The 20103-nt window shown below is 43.0% G+C and overlaps 1 protein-coding gene across 1 annotated transcript; it reads right to left on the bottom strand.

The window, feature by feature from the left end:
* Nucleotides 1-374: 374 nt before the first annotated feature.
* On the bottom strand, nt 375-4211 carry LOC120060795 (G-protein coupled receptor 37-like 1). The gene is made up of 3 exons (XM_039010217.1): nt 3895-4211; nt 3015-3363; nt 375-1214 (listed from the first exon to the last, which is right to left on the bottom strand). The coding sequence occupies exons 1-3, from the start codon at nt 4209-4211 to the stop codon at nt 375-377; spliced, it is 1506 nt and encodes a 501-aa protein (XP_038866145.1).
* Between the last annotated feature and the right edge of the window lie 15892 nt (nt 4212-20103).

Genomic DNA, 20103 nt, shown 5'->3' with positions numbered 1-20103 from the left:
TTGACCTAATAATCCTTAGACTAAACACATTAGGGTGACACTTCTACAAGGATATTAAATGGAGCTCTTGTCCTTCTTCTCTCCAGTCCCCCTAGTCTGCACTAGTCAATGTCTGAACTTCCTGTAAAATGAACCACCTTAAAACTGGATGGGGTGTTGTATCTATTTGGAGAGAACATCAAAAGGAGAGACATTACAGACATTAAGGCTACAGAGAAGGTGAAGCTGTCAATGGTCCCTGTCTTCTGACTAACAATACTGAAAACAAAGGTGTGTCCATGGTTGAGATTGGAATGTCCACTGCTGAAAGGTGAGTTGCTTTGTTACCACATCTAACCAGTTTAAGTGATGGAAAGGAAGCAGGAGAGGCCAGTTCAGCTGGACCCGCTGATCGACAGGATGGCGGAGCTGTCCTTGGCTTTGTCAAAGAAGATGGAGGAGGACATCTCGTTGGTACTCTTGAGTTTGGCCTCGGTGCCAGGGGAATGTGAGCCACTGGGTTGGCACTCCTCACAGCAGCAGCAGCAGCAGTCCATGAAGGCCTGGCTCAGGGACTTACAGAGGCACAGCAGCAGCACCGGCGTCACCGACGACTTGAAGAACAGGGAGAACTGGTTGATGAGGGCCAGCAGGGTGGCAGTGTTGTCAGAGATGGGCATGGCGGTGTAGGCCAGGACGATGTTGCACACGTTCTCCGGCAGGGCGCAGATGCCGTAAACCACAGCCAGGGCCATCACGGTGTAATTGAGCTGGCGCTCCACCTGTTGACTGTGTTGTATCTTCTGCTTCTTGGAGGGGGAGCGTTCCACCAGGCGCTGGGGGATATTGTCATTGGACACGTGGCAGGTGGCCAACTGGCACAAGAGGGTGAAGACCACGGGCAGGCAGAAGTAGCAACCAAAGTACCACCATATGCGGCACTCGTGGTAGTTGATGACAAGGGTGTACATGGACTCGGGGAGGTTGGAGGTAGGGTTCATGGTGCAGGAGTCCACCACGGCCCCTGTGGCTGGAGACACGGCCTGGCTGAGCTGCCACAGCAGTAGCTCTGGGGCCGCCAGCACCATGGAGCCCAGCCATATGATCAGCAGCTTGGCCAGGATGGACTGGCAGCTCTCCACTCGCCGGATTTTGGGCTGGGAGCTGGTGGTAGAGTTGAAGCGGTCAATACCCAGGGCACACAGGCTGAAGGATGTCACCCCTAGGGAGGTCACCTGGAGAGTTATATGGATTAAAGAGGAAGAACTTGTGAGATATCTGCTTATCTGTGTTTTTTTTTATGACTTTTGTGATCTTTCAATCTACAAATGTGGGTGGAATTAGCGAAAACTACACTTTTCACATGCTGCACACACAACGTTTATAAACACGTATCATGTTAAAAAAAGGGGTGTCAAACATACGGCCTGCGGGGGGGTCCAATCCGGCACACGGGTGGTTTGGGGGGGACAAACTCAATATACTTTAAAATGACTAAAACCTAATCTAAACGGTGTATAAATGATCATGGACCTATATTCATACAGTTTATTGACTGGGGCCAGCTCACTAATAATCACTACATTCATACAGTTTATTGACTGGGTCCAGTTCACTAATAATCACTACATTCATACAGTTTATTGACTGGGTCCAGTTCACTAATAATCACTACATTCATACAGTTTATTGACTGGGTCCAGTTCACTAATAATCACTACATTCATACAGTTTATTGACTGGGTCCAGTTCACTAATAATCACTACTGTAACGGTTCTCTAGCTCTTCCTCCTCCTCGGACGAGGAGAGGCGAGACGGATCAGATGACCAATACGCAGCGTGGTAACTTGACATGATATTTATTGAACAAGACAAAAAACGAACTAACTTGAATAACTAACAAAATAACAAAACGGAGTAGACAGACCTGGACGACGAACTTACATGAAACACGAAGAACGCATGAACAGGAAAAATGACTACATAAAACGAACGCACAAACAAACAAAACCGAAAACAGTCCCGTGTGGCGTAACATACACAGACACTGACACAGGAGACAACCACCCACAACAATCAATGTGAAAACACCTACCTTAATATGGCTCTCAATTAGAGGAAATGAAAACCACCTGCCTCTAATTGAGAGCCATATCAGGTCACCCTTTAACCAACATAGAAACACATAACATAGACTACCCACCCAAACTCACGCCCTGACCGTCAAACACATACAAAATAACAGAAAACCGGTCAGGAACGTGACAACTACATTCATACAGTTAATTGACTGGGTCCAGCTCACTAATAATCACTACATTCATACAGTTTATTGACTGGGTCCAGTTCACTAATAATCACTACATTCATACAGTTAATTGACTGGGTCCAGCTCACTAATAATTACTGAAATTAACTCTAGACAGTCAGGGAGCATCAAAAATTCCAAAATCGATGGAAAGAGAAGTATTTTTTATAGTAGTTTTACTCGTAATTTAAATTACAGAACATTTTCAATATGGAAGTCTTTCTGACCTGTTACATTAGCCGTCGAGATATACATTGATGAGTTTACAGTGTAGTATCTAGATACTCTATAATGTATGGCTTACATACAACTATGCAATGTGTTGTTTATTATCAGTCAATAAACTATGGTTTACCAGAAAACATACTATAAAGATTCAATTGGTAAAATGATTGAACATTTAAAAACATTTCACAATGCTATGTGGCCCATAAACATAATTCAACCCATAACCTTCTTTTACGGCCTGGTTTGCAACAATGTCATAAATCAGTGTAAATATCCTTAATAATTATATAATCAAAGGAACAACAAAAATAAATGTATGATTGTTTTAGGCAACAACAGGTACTAAACGTGTCATTAGGGACACATAATCATATAGCCATGGTCAAATAGTTGTGTTCATTAATCATTTTCATGTGATTCAACCATGGCATAAGGGGAGGGGTGTCGCTTGAGCGGTGTGGGGGGGGGGGGGGGGGGGGCTAAGGGAATCGAACCCACCTCCATATATGGTACCACTCTGCATGAGATGTCCCCCAGCAGCCTCTTATTGGTGAGCTCATTGAAGACCACCACAGGTAAACAGAAGCAGAGCACCAGGAAGTCCCAGAAAGCCAAGCTGGCCAGGATGTAGTTCCAGGTACTCCTCATGTAGTAGTTGTGCCAGACGATGCACATCACAGCCAGGTTCCCTATAATCCCCACAGAGAACACCACCAGGGACAGGAACATGACAGCGTAGGCAGTGTAGGAACTGTCAGTCACCGGGTACAGAGGGTTGTGGATGTTGGTGATCCCCCTTTCTGTAGTGCTGCTGTTGCCCTGATCCACGTCTGTGTTGGCCCCAGTGTCCAGGGTTGAGTCTGTGTTGGCCCCAGTGTCCAGGGTTGAGTATGTGTTAGCCCCAGTGTCCAGGGTTGAGTCTGTGTTAGCCCCAGTGTCCAGGGTTGAGTCTGTGTTGGCCCCAGTGTCCAGGGTTGAGTATGTGTTAGCCCCAGTGTCCAGGGTTGAGTATGTGTTAGCCTCAGTGTCCAGGGTTGAGTCTGTGTTGGCCCCAGTGTCCAGGGTTGAGTCTGTGTTTGCCCCGGTGTCCAGGGTTGAGTCTGTGTTGGCCCCAGTGTCCAGGATTGAGTCTGTGTTGGCCCCAGTGTCCAGGGTTGAGTCTGTGTTAGCCCCAGTGTCCAGGGTTGAGTCTGTGTTGGCCCCAGTGTCCAGGGTTGAGTATGTGTTAGCCCCAGTGTCCAGGGTTGAGTATGTGTTAGCCTCAGTGTCCAGGGTTGAGTCTGTGTTGGCCCCAGTGTCCAGGGTTGAGTCTGTGTTTGCCCCGGTGTCCAGGGTTGAGTCTGTGTTGGCCCCAGTGTCCAGGATTGAGTCTGTGTTGGCCCCAGTGTCCAGGGTTGAGCTAGCGAACTGGGTAGCTCTGGGTGAGGTGGACTCGTTCTCATAAGACCGTGAGAAGGTAGACTGAGGTTCACCTGCGTCTGTGTCCTCGTCCTCTGCACCCCGCCGTGCTCTCTTGTGGTGCTTGTCCCATTCCAGTCGTTTCACATCCTCATTGCCATAACCATGGCTTTGAATGACTTGAATGTCGAGATTGATCATATCCTTTTCAAGAGATGCACTGTTTGTCTGTGGAATTGTTTTGGCATCGGAAGCCCACACAGTCAATAGTACCACCAGTGAAATAGAGGGAATCATCTTGAGAGCAGTAGCCTGAAAAGTAGCTTTTCTTTTAAATGTTGATCACGGCAGGAGACGATGTCAAAATGAGGCCCCCTCAGCAGAAGTTCATTTAGTAGAGAAGAAGAAGTTGCCCAATCAGTGGTGGGATACTGAAGCTTGGGGAACTTGCCTCTCTCTGCGTCCTGTGGCTGCAGGTCCATAGGCGGGTCTGTGAGTCTGTTAACAAGTACCGTTGCCTGCTCATTCATGGGTGGCTGGTCCCTTTGAAAAGGGAAAGACAAGAGGCGAACTCATCTGTTTCTCTCTATGGACCCCCAAATGGAGCAAAACGTTTGTGCCCTCTGCTGGTCAAAATACTGATCAGTTGCAGTTTTATGTTGTGCTTGTAGAGGGCAGTGCATGTCTCCAAAAAAGTACACCAATCCCAAATACCGATCTGGTCCCATTCATTTCAATATTACATCCAGGTGGTACACCATCAATAAGGATACACGCAGATGGTTTTCTTGTGTGTCTTGTATATATAAGCAGATCTGTTGTGTTATTCAAAGGCGCAGTATATTTTCACAGTGTTGGAACAGCGTCCTGTTTCAAAATTCACATGAACAGCCCAGCTCCCCTACTATACACACAACAGCATTGACAGGTTTAGCCCGTAGGAGAGGTGGAGTAATTTACGTCATCTACAATCTATTGGAATGTGTCATTACAGTGCTCATTTGCACTGCTCTTGGCAATAACGCACACCTCTTTCCTGTACCAACGTATGTCCACACACACACACACACACACACACACACACACACACACACACACACACACACACACACACACACACACACACACACACACACACACACACACACACACACACACACACACACACACACACACACACGCACACACACACACACACACACGCACGCACAGGTTCCATGGTAAAGGCACATTCCTAAGCCTCAGGTATTTTTCTAATTTCTTAGAAAAAAGGATTCCAAAAGGATTCTCCGGCTGTCCCCATAGGGGACCTGTTTTTGGATCCAGGTAGAACCTTTTCGGGTTCAAATTAGAACCCCCTGGATCCAAAAAGGGTTCTTAAAAGTGTTCTCCTGTGGGTGACAACCGAAGAACAATTTTAGGTTCTAGATAGCACCCTTTTTTTTTTCTAAGAGTGTAGTGTCCGAGGCGGAGAGCATATTTTACAGTTTTTTTCAATTGTTTAAGCACAATTTTGAAAACAGGGCCCGGTTTGTCAAAACACTACACACAATTAGCACAACCCTACACCATAGTAGCACAACACTTCAGATTATTTGCAAAATGGAACACTTTTGTCAAAACTATACACGACTTCATAAAAATGATATTTTGTTACCATACGAAACACACACATTTCATATGACTTCAATCCTTTTGAACCAGTTACACACTGCTGTTGCTAACCTAAAACACTTTTAGCAAGTCTAATTGTCAGTGATTAGAGTAGTGTAAATGAAGTACACAGAGAAAGTGCAACTATACAAACACTACACAAGACCAACGCTGCAGACTGAGGAAAATATCATTTATTTCTCTCCATATACCCAAATCAGTCAACATGTCAACATGGAGAATCACAACAAAACATGTCCCAGTTTTCATGCTACTACAGTAGTGTGCATATCACTGTTAGCTCAGCAAACAACAGACAAACTTAAAATACTGTATCCAGTACAGGTTACAATTACAGTAAATAACAACAACAACAAACATAAAAAATTATCAGAAAAAAACTGACAATATTGTACAGAAAATACTACAGTAAACATACTATACATTATCTCTTCGCCTAGCTGGATCTGGCCAGAGAATTTCATCATCACAAGCAATATCATCATTAGCAAGACAACGCGGGAAAAACCGTCTTGAATGTCGAATCCATCCTTGCACAGCTGCGCCGTCGACTTGGTCACAGGCGTCCTCCATGGCCTGAATGAGGGGTACCTGAGCCTGGGGCTGGAGATCGTAAACCTTCCACCGCCATGCAGAGAAAAACTCTTCGATAGGGTTTAGAAACGGAGAGTATGGTGGAAGGTATAGTACTGTCAACTGTGGATGGTGTTGAAACCAGTTCTGGACCAAAGCAGAGCGGTGGAATGACACATTGTCCCAGAAGACCGTGTATTGCATCTGGTGCATTTCATTACCTACTGTGACGATGTGGTGCAATCGGTCCAAAAATGAGAGAATGTGAGGTGTGTTGTAAAGGCCCATTTTGGCATGATGGAGGACAACCCCATGCTGTGAAATGGCAGCGCAAAGGGTGATGTTACCCCCACGTTGCCCTGTGACATTGATATTGGTTGAAGGCATTTTGGTTGAAGGCAGGTGAACCTACCTCCTGCATTTTTATAGTGCTTAAACCTGATTGGTGTGTCTACAATTTAGCAATCATGTGTTTGTGCACCTGATGGCTGTGTTTAACAGATTGGCTCATAGGTGTGGTAATTTGACAGTCAGTGCTTTTGAATTGCAAGGAAGTGACATTATGATATACTTCTGTGTCTGATGTATACAAGTGTGTTTAGTGTTTTGCAAATCACTGTGTGTAATGTTTTGCAAATAGTGTGAAGCTGACAATGTGCTTACAGTTGTGCAAATCTAGCCTTGTGTTTTGCTCCTTGAGTGTAAGGTTTTGCTAATTGTGGGAAAAGTTAAATTGTAGTGTGTCAGCAATCGTAAAAAACTGTAAGTACAAACACCTTTCATGAAGGGGGTTATAGAATTCACCAAAAGGCCAAAATGTCAGACTGAAATAAGTAACGCTATGCCCTAATGAGGCAGAATGTAAGTCAAATATAATAGATAGATGGCCGGCTACAGGAAAGAGTTCTCTGGTCCAAGAAATAGTGGGCAACCTGTTGATTGGCAGTTGGATGTTTGGATGTTTCCTATGTCTCCTGTGAGGTATTCCCTCTCATACACTTGTACGTACTCTCTCTCTCTCTGAAAATGCACAACAAAGTCTTCTTTTAGAGGAATATTTCACTCTGGCTCTGACACTGCAACTAAACTCAGCAAAAAAAGAAACGTCCCTTTTTCAGGACCCTGCCTTTCAAAGATAATTTGTAAAAATCCAAATAACTTCACATATCTTCATTGTAAAGGGTTTAAACACTGTTTCCCATGCTTGTTCAATGAACCATAAACAATTAATGAACATGCTGTGAACCTGTGGAACGGTCGTTAACTTCTTATGGCTGCAGGGGCAGTATTGAGTAGCTTGGATGAAAGGTGCCCAGAGGTGCCCATAGTAAACTGCCTGCTCGTCAGTCCCAGTCACTAATATATGCATATTATTATTAGTATTGGATAGAAAACACTCTGAAGTTTCTAAAACTGTTTGAATGATGTCTGTGGGTATAACAGAACTCATATGGCAGGCAAAAACCTGAGAAGAAATCCAAACAGGAAGTGGGAAATCTGAGGTTGGTCGATTTTCAACCAAGCCCCTTTTGAATACACAGTGGGATATGGATGAGTTTGCACTTCCTACGGCTTCCACTAGATGTCAACAGTCTGTAGAACCTTGTCTGATGCCTCTACTGTGAAGTGGGTCCGAAGGAGACAGGAATTAGTCAGGTCTATCATGACCTGACCATGCTCTGACCATGTGCGTTCACATGAGAGGGAGCTCTGTTCCATCGCACATCTGAAGACAATGTAATTCTCTGGTTGGAACGTTACTGAAGATTTATGTTAAAAACATTCTAAAGATTGATTCAATACATCATTTGACATGTTTCTACTGACTGTTACGGAGCTTTTTGACATTTCGTCTGCTTTTAGTAAACCCGCTTCCTGACTTTGGATTTGTTTACCAAACACGCTAACAAAAATAGCTATTTGGACATAAATGATGGACATTACCGAACAAAACAAACATTTCTTGTGGAAGTGGGAGTCCTGGGAGTGCATTCCGACGAAGATCAGCAAAGGTAAGTGAAGATTTATAATGCTTTTTATGAGTTTTGTTGACTGCACATTTTGGCGGGTAACTGTATGGCTTCCTTTTGTGGCTGAACGCTGTTCACAGATTATTGAATATTGTGCTTTTGCCGTAAAGCTTTTTGAAATCTGACACAGCGGTTGCATTAAGAACAAGTGTATCTTTAATTCTATGTAAAAGATGTATCTTTCATCAAAGTTTATGATGAGTATTTATGTTATTTGACGTGGCTCTCTGCAATTTCTCCGGATATTTTGGAGGCATTTCTGAACATGGCTCCAATGTAAACTGAGGTTTTTGGATATAAATATGAACTTTATCGAACAAAGCATATATGTATTGTGTAACATGAAGTCCTATTAGTGTCATCTGATGAAGATCATCAAAGGTTAGGGATTAATTTTATCTATATTTCTGCTTTTTGTGACTCCTGTCTTTGGCTGGAAAAATGACTGTGTTTTTCTGTGATTTTGCGGTGACCTAACATAATCGTTTGTGGTGCTTTCGCTGTAAAGCCTATTTGAAATCGGACACTTTGGTGGGATTAACAACAAGATTACCTTTAAAATGGTATAAGATACATGTATGTTTGAGGAGTTTTAATTATGAGATTTCTGTTGTTTGAATTTGGCGCCCTGCACTTTCACTGGCTGTTGTCATATCATCCCGTTAACGGGAATGCAGCCATAAGAAGTTTTAAGACACTAACAGCTTACAGAAGGTAGGCAATTAAGGTCACAGTTATGAAAATTTAGGACACTAAAGAGGCCTTTCTACTGACTCTGAAAAACACCAAAAGAAAGATGCCCAGGGTCCCTGCTCATCTGCGTGAACATGCCTTAGGCGTGCTGCAAGGAGGCATGAGGACTGCAGATGTGGCGAGGGCAATAAATTGCAATGTCCGTACGGTGAGACGCCTAAGACAGCGCTACAGGGAGACAGGACGGACAGCTGATCGTCCTTGCAGTGGCAGACCACGTGTAACAACACCTGCACAGGATCGGTACATCTGAACATCACACCTGCGGGACAGGTACAGGATGGAAACAACAACTGCCCGAGTTACACCAGGAACGCACAATCCCTCCGTCAGTGCTCAGACTGTCCGCAATAGGCTGAGAGAGGCTGGACTGAGGGCTATTAGGCCTGTTGGAAGGCAGGTCCTCACTAGACATCCCTGGCAACAACGTCGCCTATGGGCACAAACCCACCGTCGCAGGACCAGACAGGACTGTCAAAAAGTGCTCTTCACTGACGAGTCACGGTTTTGTCTCACCAGGGGTGATGGTCGGATTTGCGTTTATCGTTGAAGGAATGAGCGTTACACCGAGGCCTGTACTGTGGAGCGGGATCGATTTGGAGGTGGAGGGTCCTTCATGGCCTGGGGCGGTGTGTCACAGCATCATCGGACTGAGCTTGTTGTCATTTGCAGGCAATCTCAACGCTGTGTGTTACAGGGAAGACATCCTCCTCCCTCATGTGATACCCTTCCTGCAGGCTCATCCTGACATGACCCTCCAGCATGACAATGCCACCAGCCATACTACTCGTTCTGTACGTGATTTCCTGCAAGACAGGAATGTCAGTGTTCTGCCATGGCCAGCGAAGAGCCCAGATCTCAATCTCATTGAGCATGTCATGTCTGGGACCTGTTGGATTGGAGGGTGAGGGCTAGGGCCATTCCCCACAGAAATGTCCGGGAACTTGTAGGTGCCTTGGTGGAAGAGTGGGGTATTATCTCACAGCAAGAACTGGCAAATCTGGTGCAGTCCATGAGGAGGAGATGCACTGCAGTACTTAATGCAGCTGGTGGCCACACCAGATACTGACTGTTACTTTTGATTTTGACCCCCCTTTTGTTGAGGGACACATTATTCCATTTCTGTTAGTCACATGTCTGTGGAACTTGTTCAGTTTATGTCTCAGTTGTTGAATCTTGTTAGTGTCATACAAATATTTACACGTGTTAAGTTTGCTGAAAATAAACGCAGTTGACAGTGAGAGGACGTTTCATTTTTTGCTGAGATTAGTCATGACTATATTAACAACATTATGTTTTTGTCTTAAACATCAAAATTATCCAAACCACAAGCTAGAAAGAGCACTATTTGATTTCAATGGTAGAATCAGGAAGTTTCGGCTGCCTGTGTATTTGGCTGCTCATAGTGAAGCATAAAGTCCAGCATTTATAGCAAATGCAGATACCGCTCTGCTAGATAGATGGGGTGTGCCCACAAACTTGGTTTATGGCGTTGTTTACTTCGAACAACCAACACATAGTAGTCTCAGAACTTCTCTTTTTTTACGTTTGTTTTTCACTAACGTTTGTCATCATGCCCGAGTGGTGTTCTGTCTGGCTGTGCTAATTACAAACAAGTGTGAAAATAAGTTATCTTTCACCGTACTAGCTACCTACCAGAAATGTACCCCGATGCTGCCAGTTGTTTGCAGCTGTCAAAAATGATGCTTACAGTGACCAAAGATTATCAGAGGGATTGTCAGGCTGAATGCATGGGGAATACATTTAAACGACAGCTGGGAAGTGATGCAATACCAGTTTGACTAACGTTAGCGAATGTAAGCTAGCTAACGTTAGCAAATAAGAGTAACTCAATCTGGTAACCATCTATTACACCCTTGTCTGGAAAACACTCTGTTACTAAAAATAGAATTGTCGATTATAGCTAACTCACTCTCGGTGTGTTGGTAGTAATGATGAATGTGTATAAATTGTCTATGGTTGGTTAGTTGGTTCTCAGCTGATGCTAATTAGCTAATTAGCAATTAGCAATACTGAAATGTCCATGATAGGTATGCTAAGCTACCATGTCTAATAGAGATCAATACAATTAGTGGAGTGGTTCAATTGTGTATTGTTAGGTGTTTTGTTGTAGGTGGTACATCATCTGATTCCACCATTCTATTAGCTCTGCACAAGGTTAAGGTAAGTTGGCAAAAAATATGTACAAGCTGACGGCTAAGATTTACAGTAAGCATGTTTGTATGGTTTGTGTTGTGGGTTTACAGGTGGTTAGATGTAGACTGAGGACCACAGAAAACCTTCCAGACCATGTCATCAATGTAGTCTACCTCTTTTCTCTTTGTCAGGTTATCTGGAGTCCACCTGGCTGAAAAAAATACAAAGCTACGGCATTTTGTGTACACACGCATGAGGGAGCGGACACACCTTGCGGTTATGGAGTACAACAAGATTGTGGGACAGAAACGGGCAAAGGATACTGCAAGGTATAAAATCAAGACCACAACAGTAATGACACAAGTGTCGCATGTCACGATGACAGACACCTGTCTTGTATTACTTCATGGAGCAAAAAAAGTATTTATTTTAATAACTGAGCATTTTCTAAATTCAAACTGATCCCTTGCAACTGAACACAGACACTTTATGAGACTGCTGTTTTCACGAATCAACGACGAAGACTAAGAGAAGTGGGGATCAGCAGCTGATGGGAGAGGTGGTCATGATGAAATTGCCATTACAAAGGGACATACAGTAAGTTCAGGGAACACTTGTACAGCTGTGGGAGGAGTGTTGTCATGACCAAACTGCCATCAAACAACAGCTCCTCTTGAGTCGTCTTCTGCTTGAAATCCAGCATAATGTCCAATCCATCCAGAAGGATACGGGATACAGTTCTGCTACAATGACACACGCAGGCAAAGAAAATCTGTTTCTCTCCAAGAATCCACTCCAGGAAGAAGCCCAGGCACCACACTGTATCGTCTGCAAGACAAAAATATATATAATAAATTATACTCCATTGCACAGTTTGAATGATAGTTGAACTGTGCCAGCATAACAACATTAGGGTAGACTAGTTGCACATGCATACATGTGGACAGGCACAGAGATGCCATTTACAACAATATCTAGCCTAATAGAAAGAAATATGGCATCACCCTCAACCTTTGCACAGTGACCAGACCGTAGAAATGTACCTAGGTAGGTAGGCAGACAGTATCTAGCTACAGCAATGTCTAACAGGCATGCTTTGGCAAATATTTTAATAGTAAAATCAGCTTTAGAGATTCACAACAGTCAAATTGTTGTATTATTCTTTCTCCACATTGTTAGCTAGTAAACTTAGCTAGCTTGCTGGATAGACAGTAATTGTTACTTACATCTGTTTGTAATACCATCGTGCATCGTGCCTATAATTTGGTGATTTCAAAATGCATCCACGGTCAATCATAACTAATGTCAACCCTTGTCAATTATGTTACATAGCTAATAAAACTATTTACAGTTGCTGATGTGACACATTATTGCTGAAAAGTTACAAACGCGAGGCCTGGAGCATAGTAACAACAAAGATTTTTTATAACTAACCAAAGATTAACCAGAGCCTGTCGTTTCAAATGGGAGCAAATGAGTCATAGTGGGCAGAACAAGCAAGGAGGTGGGCAGAGCCAAGCACAAGCTAGTGAGATCCTATTGGCACATTCTAGCATTTATCTGCATATTTCCATTAGGGAACACCTACTCTGTGAAGTGTGCATGTACAATAACTTAATTCGCCCCTTGCACTCCTTCTCAACAACACCCTTTTTTTTTTACTTTGTCAAAATGCGGTACAGATTCTATACTGAACAAAAATATAAATGCAACATGCAACAATTTCAAAGATTTTACTGAGTTACAGTTCATATAAGGAAATCAGTCAATTGAAATAAATTCATTAGGCCCTAATTTATGGTCACAGATATCTTTAAAAAAAGGTAGGGGCGTGGATCAGAAAACCAGTCAGTATCTGGTGTGACCACCATTTGCCTCCTGCAGCGTGACACATCTCCTTCGCATAGAGTTTATCAGGATCTTGATTGTAGAATGTTGTCCCACTCCTCTTCAATGGCTGTGCGAATTTGCTGGATATTGGCGGAAACTGGAACATGCTGTCGTACACGTAGATCCAGAGCATCCCAAACATGCTCAATGGGTGACATTTGGTATTTTATTAGGATCCCCATTAGCTGTTGCAAAAGCAGCAGCTACTCTTCCTGGGGTCCACACAAAACATTAAACATAATACAGAACATCATTAGACAAACAAAAGCTCAAGGACAGAACTACATACATTTTTAAAAAGGCACACATAGCCTACATATCAATGCATACACACAAACTATCTAGGTCAAATTGGGGAGAGGCTTTATCTGTTTTTTTAAACCAGGTTTGCTGTTCATTTGAGCAATATGAGATGGAAGTAAGCTCCATGCAATAAGGCTCTATATAATACTGTACATTTTATTGAATTTGTTCTGGATTTGGGGACCATGAAAAGACCCCTGGTGGCATGTCTGGTGGGATATGTGTGTGTGTGTCAGAGCTGTGTGTAAGTTGACTATGCAAACAATTTGGGATTTTCAACACATTAATGTTTCTTATAAAAATAAGAAGTGATGCAGTCAGTCTCTCCTCAACTCTTAGCCAAGAGAGACTGGCATGCATAGTATTTATATCAGCCCTCTGATAAAAATTAAGAGCAAAACCTGCCGCTCTGTTCTGGGCCAGCTGCAGCTTAACTAGGTCTTTCCTTGCAGCACTGGACCACACGACTGGACAATAATCAAGATAAGACAAGACTAGAGCCTGCAGAACTTGCTTTTTGGAGTGTGGTGTCAAAAAAGCAGAGCATCTCTTTATTACGGCTAGACCTCTCCCCATCTTTGCAACCATTGAATCTATATGTTTTGACCATGACAGTTTACAATCGAAGGTAACGCCAAGTAATTTAGTCTCCTCAACTTGTTCAACAGCCATACCATTCATTACCAGATTCAGCTGAGGTCTAGCACTTAAGGAATGATTTGTACCACATACAAATATTTAAGTTTTAGAGATGTTCAGGACCAGTTTATTACTGGCCACCCATTCCGAAACAGACTGCAACTCTTTGTTAAGGGTTTCAGAGACTTCATTATCTGTGGTTGCTGATGCATATATGGTTGAATCATCAGCATACATGGACACACATGCTTTGTTTAATGCCAGTGGCAGGTCATTGGTAAAAATAGAAAAGAGTAGAGGGCCTAGAGAGCTGCCCTGCGGTACACCACACTTTACATGTTTGACATTAGAGACGCTTCCATAAATAAAAAAAACTTGAGTTATATTAGATAGATAGCTCTGAATCCACGATATGGCAGAGGTTGAAAAGCCATAGCACTTTAAGTTTTTTCAACAACTGGTTATGGTCAATGATATCAAAGGCTGCACTGAAATCCAGCAGTACAGCCCCCACTATCTTCTTATTATCAATTTATTTCAACCAACCATGTCTGGTGAGTATGCAGGCCATGGAAGAACTGGGACATTTTCAGCATTCAGGAATTGTGTACAGATCCTTGCGACATGGGGCGGTGTATTATCATGCTGTAACATGAGGTGATGGGGGCTGAATGGCACGACAGTCGGCCTCAGGATCTCATCACGGTAACTCTGTGCATTGAAATTGACATGGATAAAATGCAATTGTGTTTGTTGTCCGTAGCTTATGCCTGCCCTTACCATAACCCCAGCACCACCATGGGGAACTCTGTAAACGTTGTGAACATCAGCAAACCGCTCACCCACACAACGCCATACAAGTGGTCTGCAAATGTGAGGCCGGTTCTCTAAAAGTTTCTCTAAAACAACTGCAAATTCTCTAAAACGATGTTGGAGGCGGATTATGGTAGAGAAAGGAATTTTCTGGCAACAGCTCTGGTGGACATTCCTGCAGTCAGCATGCCAATTGTACGCTCCCTCAAAACTTGAGACATCTGTGGCATTGTGTCGTGTGACAAAAGTGCACATTTTAGTGGCCTTTACAAGGTGCACCTGTGTAATGATCATGATGTTTAATCAGCTTCTTGATATACCACACCTGTCAGGTGTACCATGTTTTGTGCTGCTGCCATTTTGTGTTGCTGCCATGTTGTGTTGTTACCATGTTGTTGTCATGTGGTGTTGCTGCCATGCTATGTTGTTGTCTTAGGTCTCTCTTTATCTAGTGCTGTGGTGTCTCTCTTTATGTAGTGTTGTCTCACTTGTCGTGATGAGGGTTTTGTCCTAGATTTTTATTTTTAATCCCAGCCCTCGTCCCCGCAGCATGCCTTTGTAGGCTGTGATTGTAAATAAGATTTTTTTCTTAACTGACTTGTCTAGTTAAATAAAGTTTTAAAATATGAAAAATATATATCTTTGCAAAGGAGGAAAGCTCACTAACAGGGATGTAAACAAATTTGTGCACAACATTTGAGAAAATAAGCTTTTTTTTGTATGGAACATTTCTGGAATCTTTTGTTTCAGTTCATGAAACAAAATATATATTTTTGTTCAGTGTAATTTTGGAAACATCAAATGTTTCATCAATGAGAAAATTTGCAGAATGTCCATCTCGCTCCATCTTCTCCCACTGCCAGCCACTGGGCTTCCTCTCATCACCATATTTGGTAGTGACTGGAAACGCCAACTGGATGCTTCACATTTATACATCCGGTGAAATATACATTTAACATTTAAGTCATTTAGCAGACGCTCTTATCCAGAGCGACTTACAAGTACATACATTCATACTTTTTTGTACTGGCCCCCCGTGGGAATCGAACCCACAACCCTGGCGTTGCAAGCGCCATGCTCTACCAACTGAGCCACACGGGACCACTGTGACCAATATCTAGCTCATTGTTCTATCTGTGGTAACAAGTTAGCAGATGCCAGGCTAACTAGCAAGCCAACTCTAGTCATATGCTAACGTTTGCTGGTAAACCTAGCTTCAGGTGGCTGGTTGTATTGTTATAGCTTGCTGTTTAGTAGCCACATCTATGACTAAAAAGAGAAGAAGTTTTACAATCGAGATACAACAGATCTCTGATTGTAAAACCTCTATTTTTTGTCATAAATATGGCTACCTGTAGTTGTTCAGCTCAATTAGCTAGCTAGACTAGCTAGCTACCTACCTAAGTTAACAAACTGAAAAATCATTTGATTTCCCCCCACTGTAACAATGTAGTATGTTAGCCAGCAATACACAACATGGCTTTCAGTAGATAAACTACAGTTAGCTAACTAGCTAGGTGGCTTGCAGGAAAAATAACTTACTTAGGTAGGCATTTGTATTTGTCATCAATACACCAGAAGGCATCATAGGGCCATCATTCAGCGAGTAAAGCCCAGACCTGCCTTCCTGCTGTGCAATTACACTACATGACCAAAAGTATGTGGACACCTACTCGTCGAACATCTCATTCCAAAATCATGGGCATTAATATGGAGTTGGTCCCCCTTTGCTGCTATTAACAGCCTCCACTCTTCTGGGAAGGTTTTCCACTAAATGTTGGAACATTTCTGCGGGGACTGGCTTCCATTTAGCCTCAAGAGCATTAGTGAGGTCAGGCACTGATTTTGGGCGATTATGCCTGGCTCGCAGTCGGCGTTCCAACTCATCCCAAAGGTGTTCGATGGGGTTGAGGTCAGGGCTCTCTGCAGGCCAGTCAAGTTCTTCCACCGATCTTAAAAAAACATTTCTGTATGGACCTCGCTTTGTGCATGGGGCATTGTCATGCTGAAACAGGAAAGGGCCTTCCCCAAACTGTTGCCACAAAGTTGGAAGCACAGAATCATCTAGAATGCCATTGTATGCTGTAGCATTAAGATTTCCCTTCACTGGAACTAAGGGGTCTAGCCCAAACCATGAAAAACAGCCCCAGACCATTATTCCTCCTCCACCAAACTTTACAGTTGGCACTATGCATTCGGGCAGGTAGCGTTCTCCTGGCATCCACCAAACCCAGATTCGTATGTCTGACTGCGATATTGTGAAGCGTGATTCATAACTCCAGAGAACACATTTCCACTTCTCCAGAGTCCAATGACGAGCTTTACACCACTCCAGCTGACGCTTGGCATTGTGCATGGTGATCTTAGGCTTGTGTGCGGCTGCTCGGCCATGGAAACCCATTTCATGAAGCTCCCGAAGAACAGTTATTGTGCTGACATTGCTTCTGAGGCAGTTTGGAACTCGGTAGTGAGTGTTGCAACAGAGGACAGACGATTTTTACGCACTACGTGCTTCAGCACTCCCAATCTGTGAGCTTGTGTGGCTGAGCTGTTGTTGCCCTTAGATGTTTCCATTTCACAATAACAGCACTTACAGGTGACCGGGGCAGCTCTAGCAGGGCAGACATTTTATGAACTGACTTGTTGGAAAGGTGGAATCCTATTACGGTGCCACATTAAAAGTCACTGAGATCTTCAGTAAGGCCATGCTACTGCTAATGTTTGTCTATGGCAGTGGTTCCCAAACTTTTTATTGTCCCGTACCCCTTCAAACATTCAACCTCCAGCTGCGTACCCCCTCTAGCACCAGGATCAGTGCACTCTCAAATGTTGTTTTTTGCCATCATTGTATAAGCCTGCCACACACACTATACAATACATTTATTAAACATAAGAATGAGTGTGAGTTTGTCATCACACCCCGGCTCGTGGGAAGTGACAAAGAGCTCTTATAGGACCAGGGCACAAATAATAATAATCAATAATTTTGCTTTTTATTTAGCCATCTTACATATAAAACTTTATTTGTTAATTGAAAATTGTGAATAACTCACCACAGGTTAATGAGAAGGGTGTGCTTGAAAGGATGCACATAACTCTGCAATGTCAGGTTGTATTGGAGAGAGTCTCAGTCTTAAATCATTTTCCACACAGTCTGTGCCTGTATTTAGTTTTCATGCTAGTGAGGGCCGAGAATTGCGCATACCCCAGTTTGGTAATACCTGGTCTATGGAGATTGCATGGCTGTGTGCTCGATTTATACACCTGTCAGCAACGGTTGTGGCTGAAATAGCCAAATCCACCAATTTGAAGGGGTGTCCACATATTTTTGTATATATAGTGTATGTGTGAAACACATCTCACTGACCTAGAAATTCCTTAGACATGATGAAAACAAGCCCATATTCCCCCAGGGTGAAATTCCCCTTTAAAACCCACTCAGCTACATGGGGAAACATGCCAGTAAAATAGGTGTCAGTCCGTTTTCTTTTCAGCGTTAGAGCAATAAGGATAATAATACTTACAGTTCTTTATTAAGAAGGTGGCTATCCAGCTTAAAGTTTCTGTGTGGTACTTGTAAAGGGGAAGGTGGGGAGTAAAATATGGTTCAGGTTTGGTCTCTCCAACCACCACTGCTGTGAGGGCCTAAAGTAGGTATTAATCATAATGAGAGAGACCGAATGTTCCTCAGGTCCAGTGGACCTCTATGGGCCTCTCTCACGCTCCTTCATTGGGCCTTTGTCTCCATCACCATAGAAACAAGACGGAGGAACCTTGAATTACAAATGTTCACCATAGATACATTCACATGGGCCAAGCCAGATAATAAATGTTGCCTTGTAGTGTCCATGTATGGTCCGGCCTGGGACATGATAGTTAAAGGCAGTAAGTCAGTCCGTTACAATGGCCTTGCAATGCAAGCGCTAACCAGAGGAATCGTGGCGAAAATACAGAGGGTCAACCAATATTTAATGGGAAATCTAAGAAAGAAAGAACTGCATGTTTAGAGAGTTGTACTTTGGCTCAGAAAGTACTTCAGATAAGGTTGTAGCCTACTGTAGCCATGGTACGGTGACACTTGCTGAATAAGTGCTAAGTTAACTGGCACATTGTTAGAAATGTAATTTTCCTCAAACACTGACTTTTTGAACAGCTAGATGAGATCAACCGATCAGACCTGCCCTCTAGAAAACCATGAAAGAGAGGCTACATTTCGATTGTGCATACTGTATTGTGTAAGGAAAGCAGCAAGACGTCTCTCCTACACAAACAGCTTGGCTCAGCCTCAGCCTGTATCACCCCTTGACTGCACCAGGAAGTCCAAGCCAAAGGCTGAGCATGACTCGCCTGCTACTATGAGTTGTCAACAGTGGGCAGAAAGAAAGCATGGCTGTATGTGTTTGCTACACAGCTGCCTAAATGTTGTTCAATACTTTGAACTCAGTTTCTTTTAGAAAGGCCACAACTATGACGATGTAGTAAGCAAGAACCCTAGATGGTAAACTATGGTAAGAGAGTGACGTCTGAAATAGGCCTAGTTAAACTCCAGCAGGGCATGTAGAAAATACTAAATCAAAAAGGAATCTTTTGAATCCCACTACATCACACTCTCATAGACAGTAGTGCAGCTGTGATCCACTTTTGAACTTAAAACCCTCTACAAATATATCTGTTCATATTAAACTCAATAAACTATATCTCTTAATTATGATTTATATCGTTTAAATCATGGTTTATTGACGCCCTTTAAGACGCCCTTTAAATCATCTGACTTTTATTGGCTCTATAATGAGCAGATGAACAAACATTAGTAGGTGTACTTAATATAAACCCTTGTACTGTAGCCTACTGTACCATCCATTTGTACCAACTCTTATTGTATTAATGTATGTAGGCAAGAGAGGGTATAACGCAATCTTTCTCTTGCACTTTCTACAGTCAGAAACAGGCAACTGAGAAGAAAACTGAACCAAGAACAGATAACTGAGGAGTTATCAAGATAACACACTTCCTGGTTCCAATTCTATCTGTCTTCAGGTGCAGTGTCAACATGAGGACTTCGCTGACACATTTGGACTTTCTCTACTTTCATTATTAACATCGGGTTGTCATTGCTCATTTTCGGGTTTAAACTTTATTTAATCCAACAATTTAAACTATAATTTGAATCAACTACATTGTCCTCCGTGCATTCCAACGAAATCTTCATTAGTTCGAATGAGAGTTCTTAGCCCTCAGTGCACGAGGAGGAAGATCTGATACGAGTAGCGCTACAAAAAGTCACAGCAGTCAAGTGGAGAATACAGAAGAAGATACGTGTATTTCGGTTGACAATTGTCAACGCGAAAGACACCGAA

Source organism: Salvelinus namaycush, chromosome 16 (assembly GCF_016432855.1).
Source record: "Salvelinus namaycush isolate Seneca chromosome 16, SaNama_1.0, whole genome shotgun sequence".
Lineage (NCBI taxonomy): Eukaryota > Metazoa > Chordata > Actinopteri > Salmoniformes > Salmonidae > Salvelinus > Salvelinus namaycush.
The sequence above is the reverse complement of the archived record's forward strand: the minus strand, read 5'-3'. Positions and strand labels throughout refer to the sequence as shown.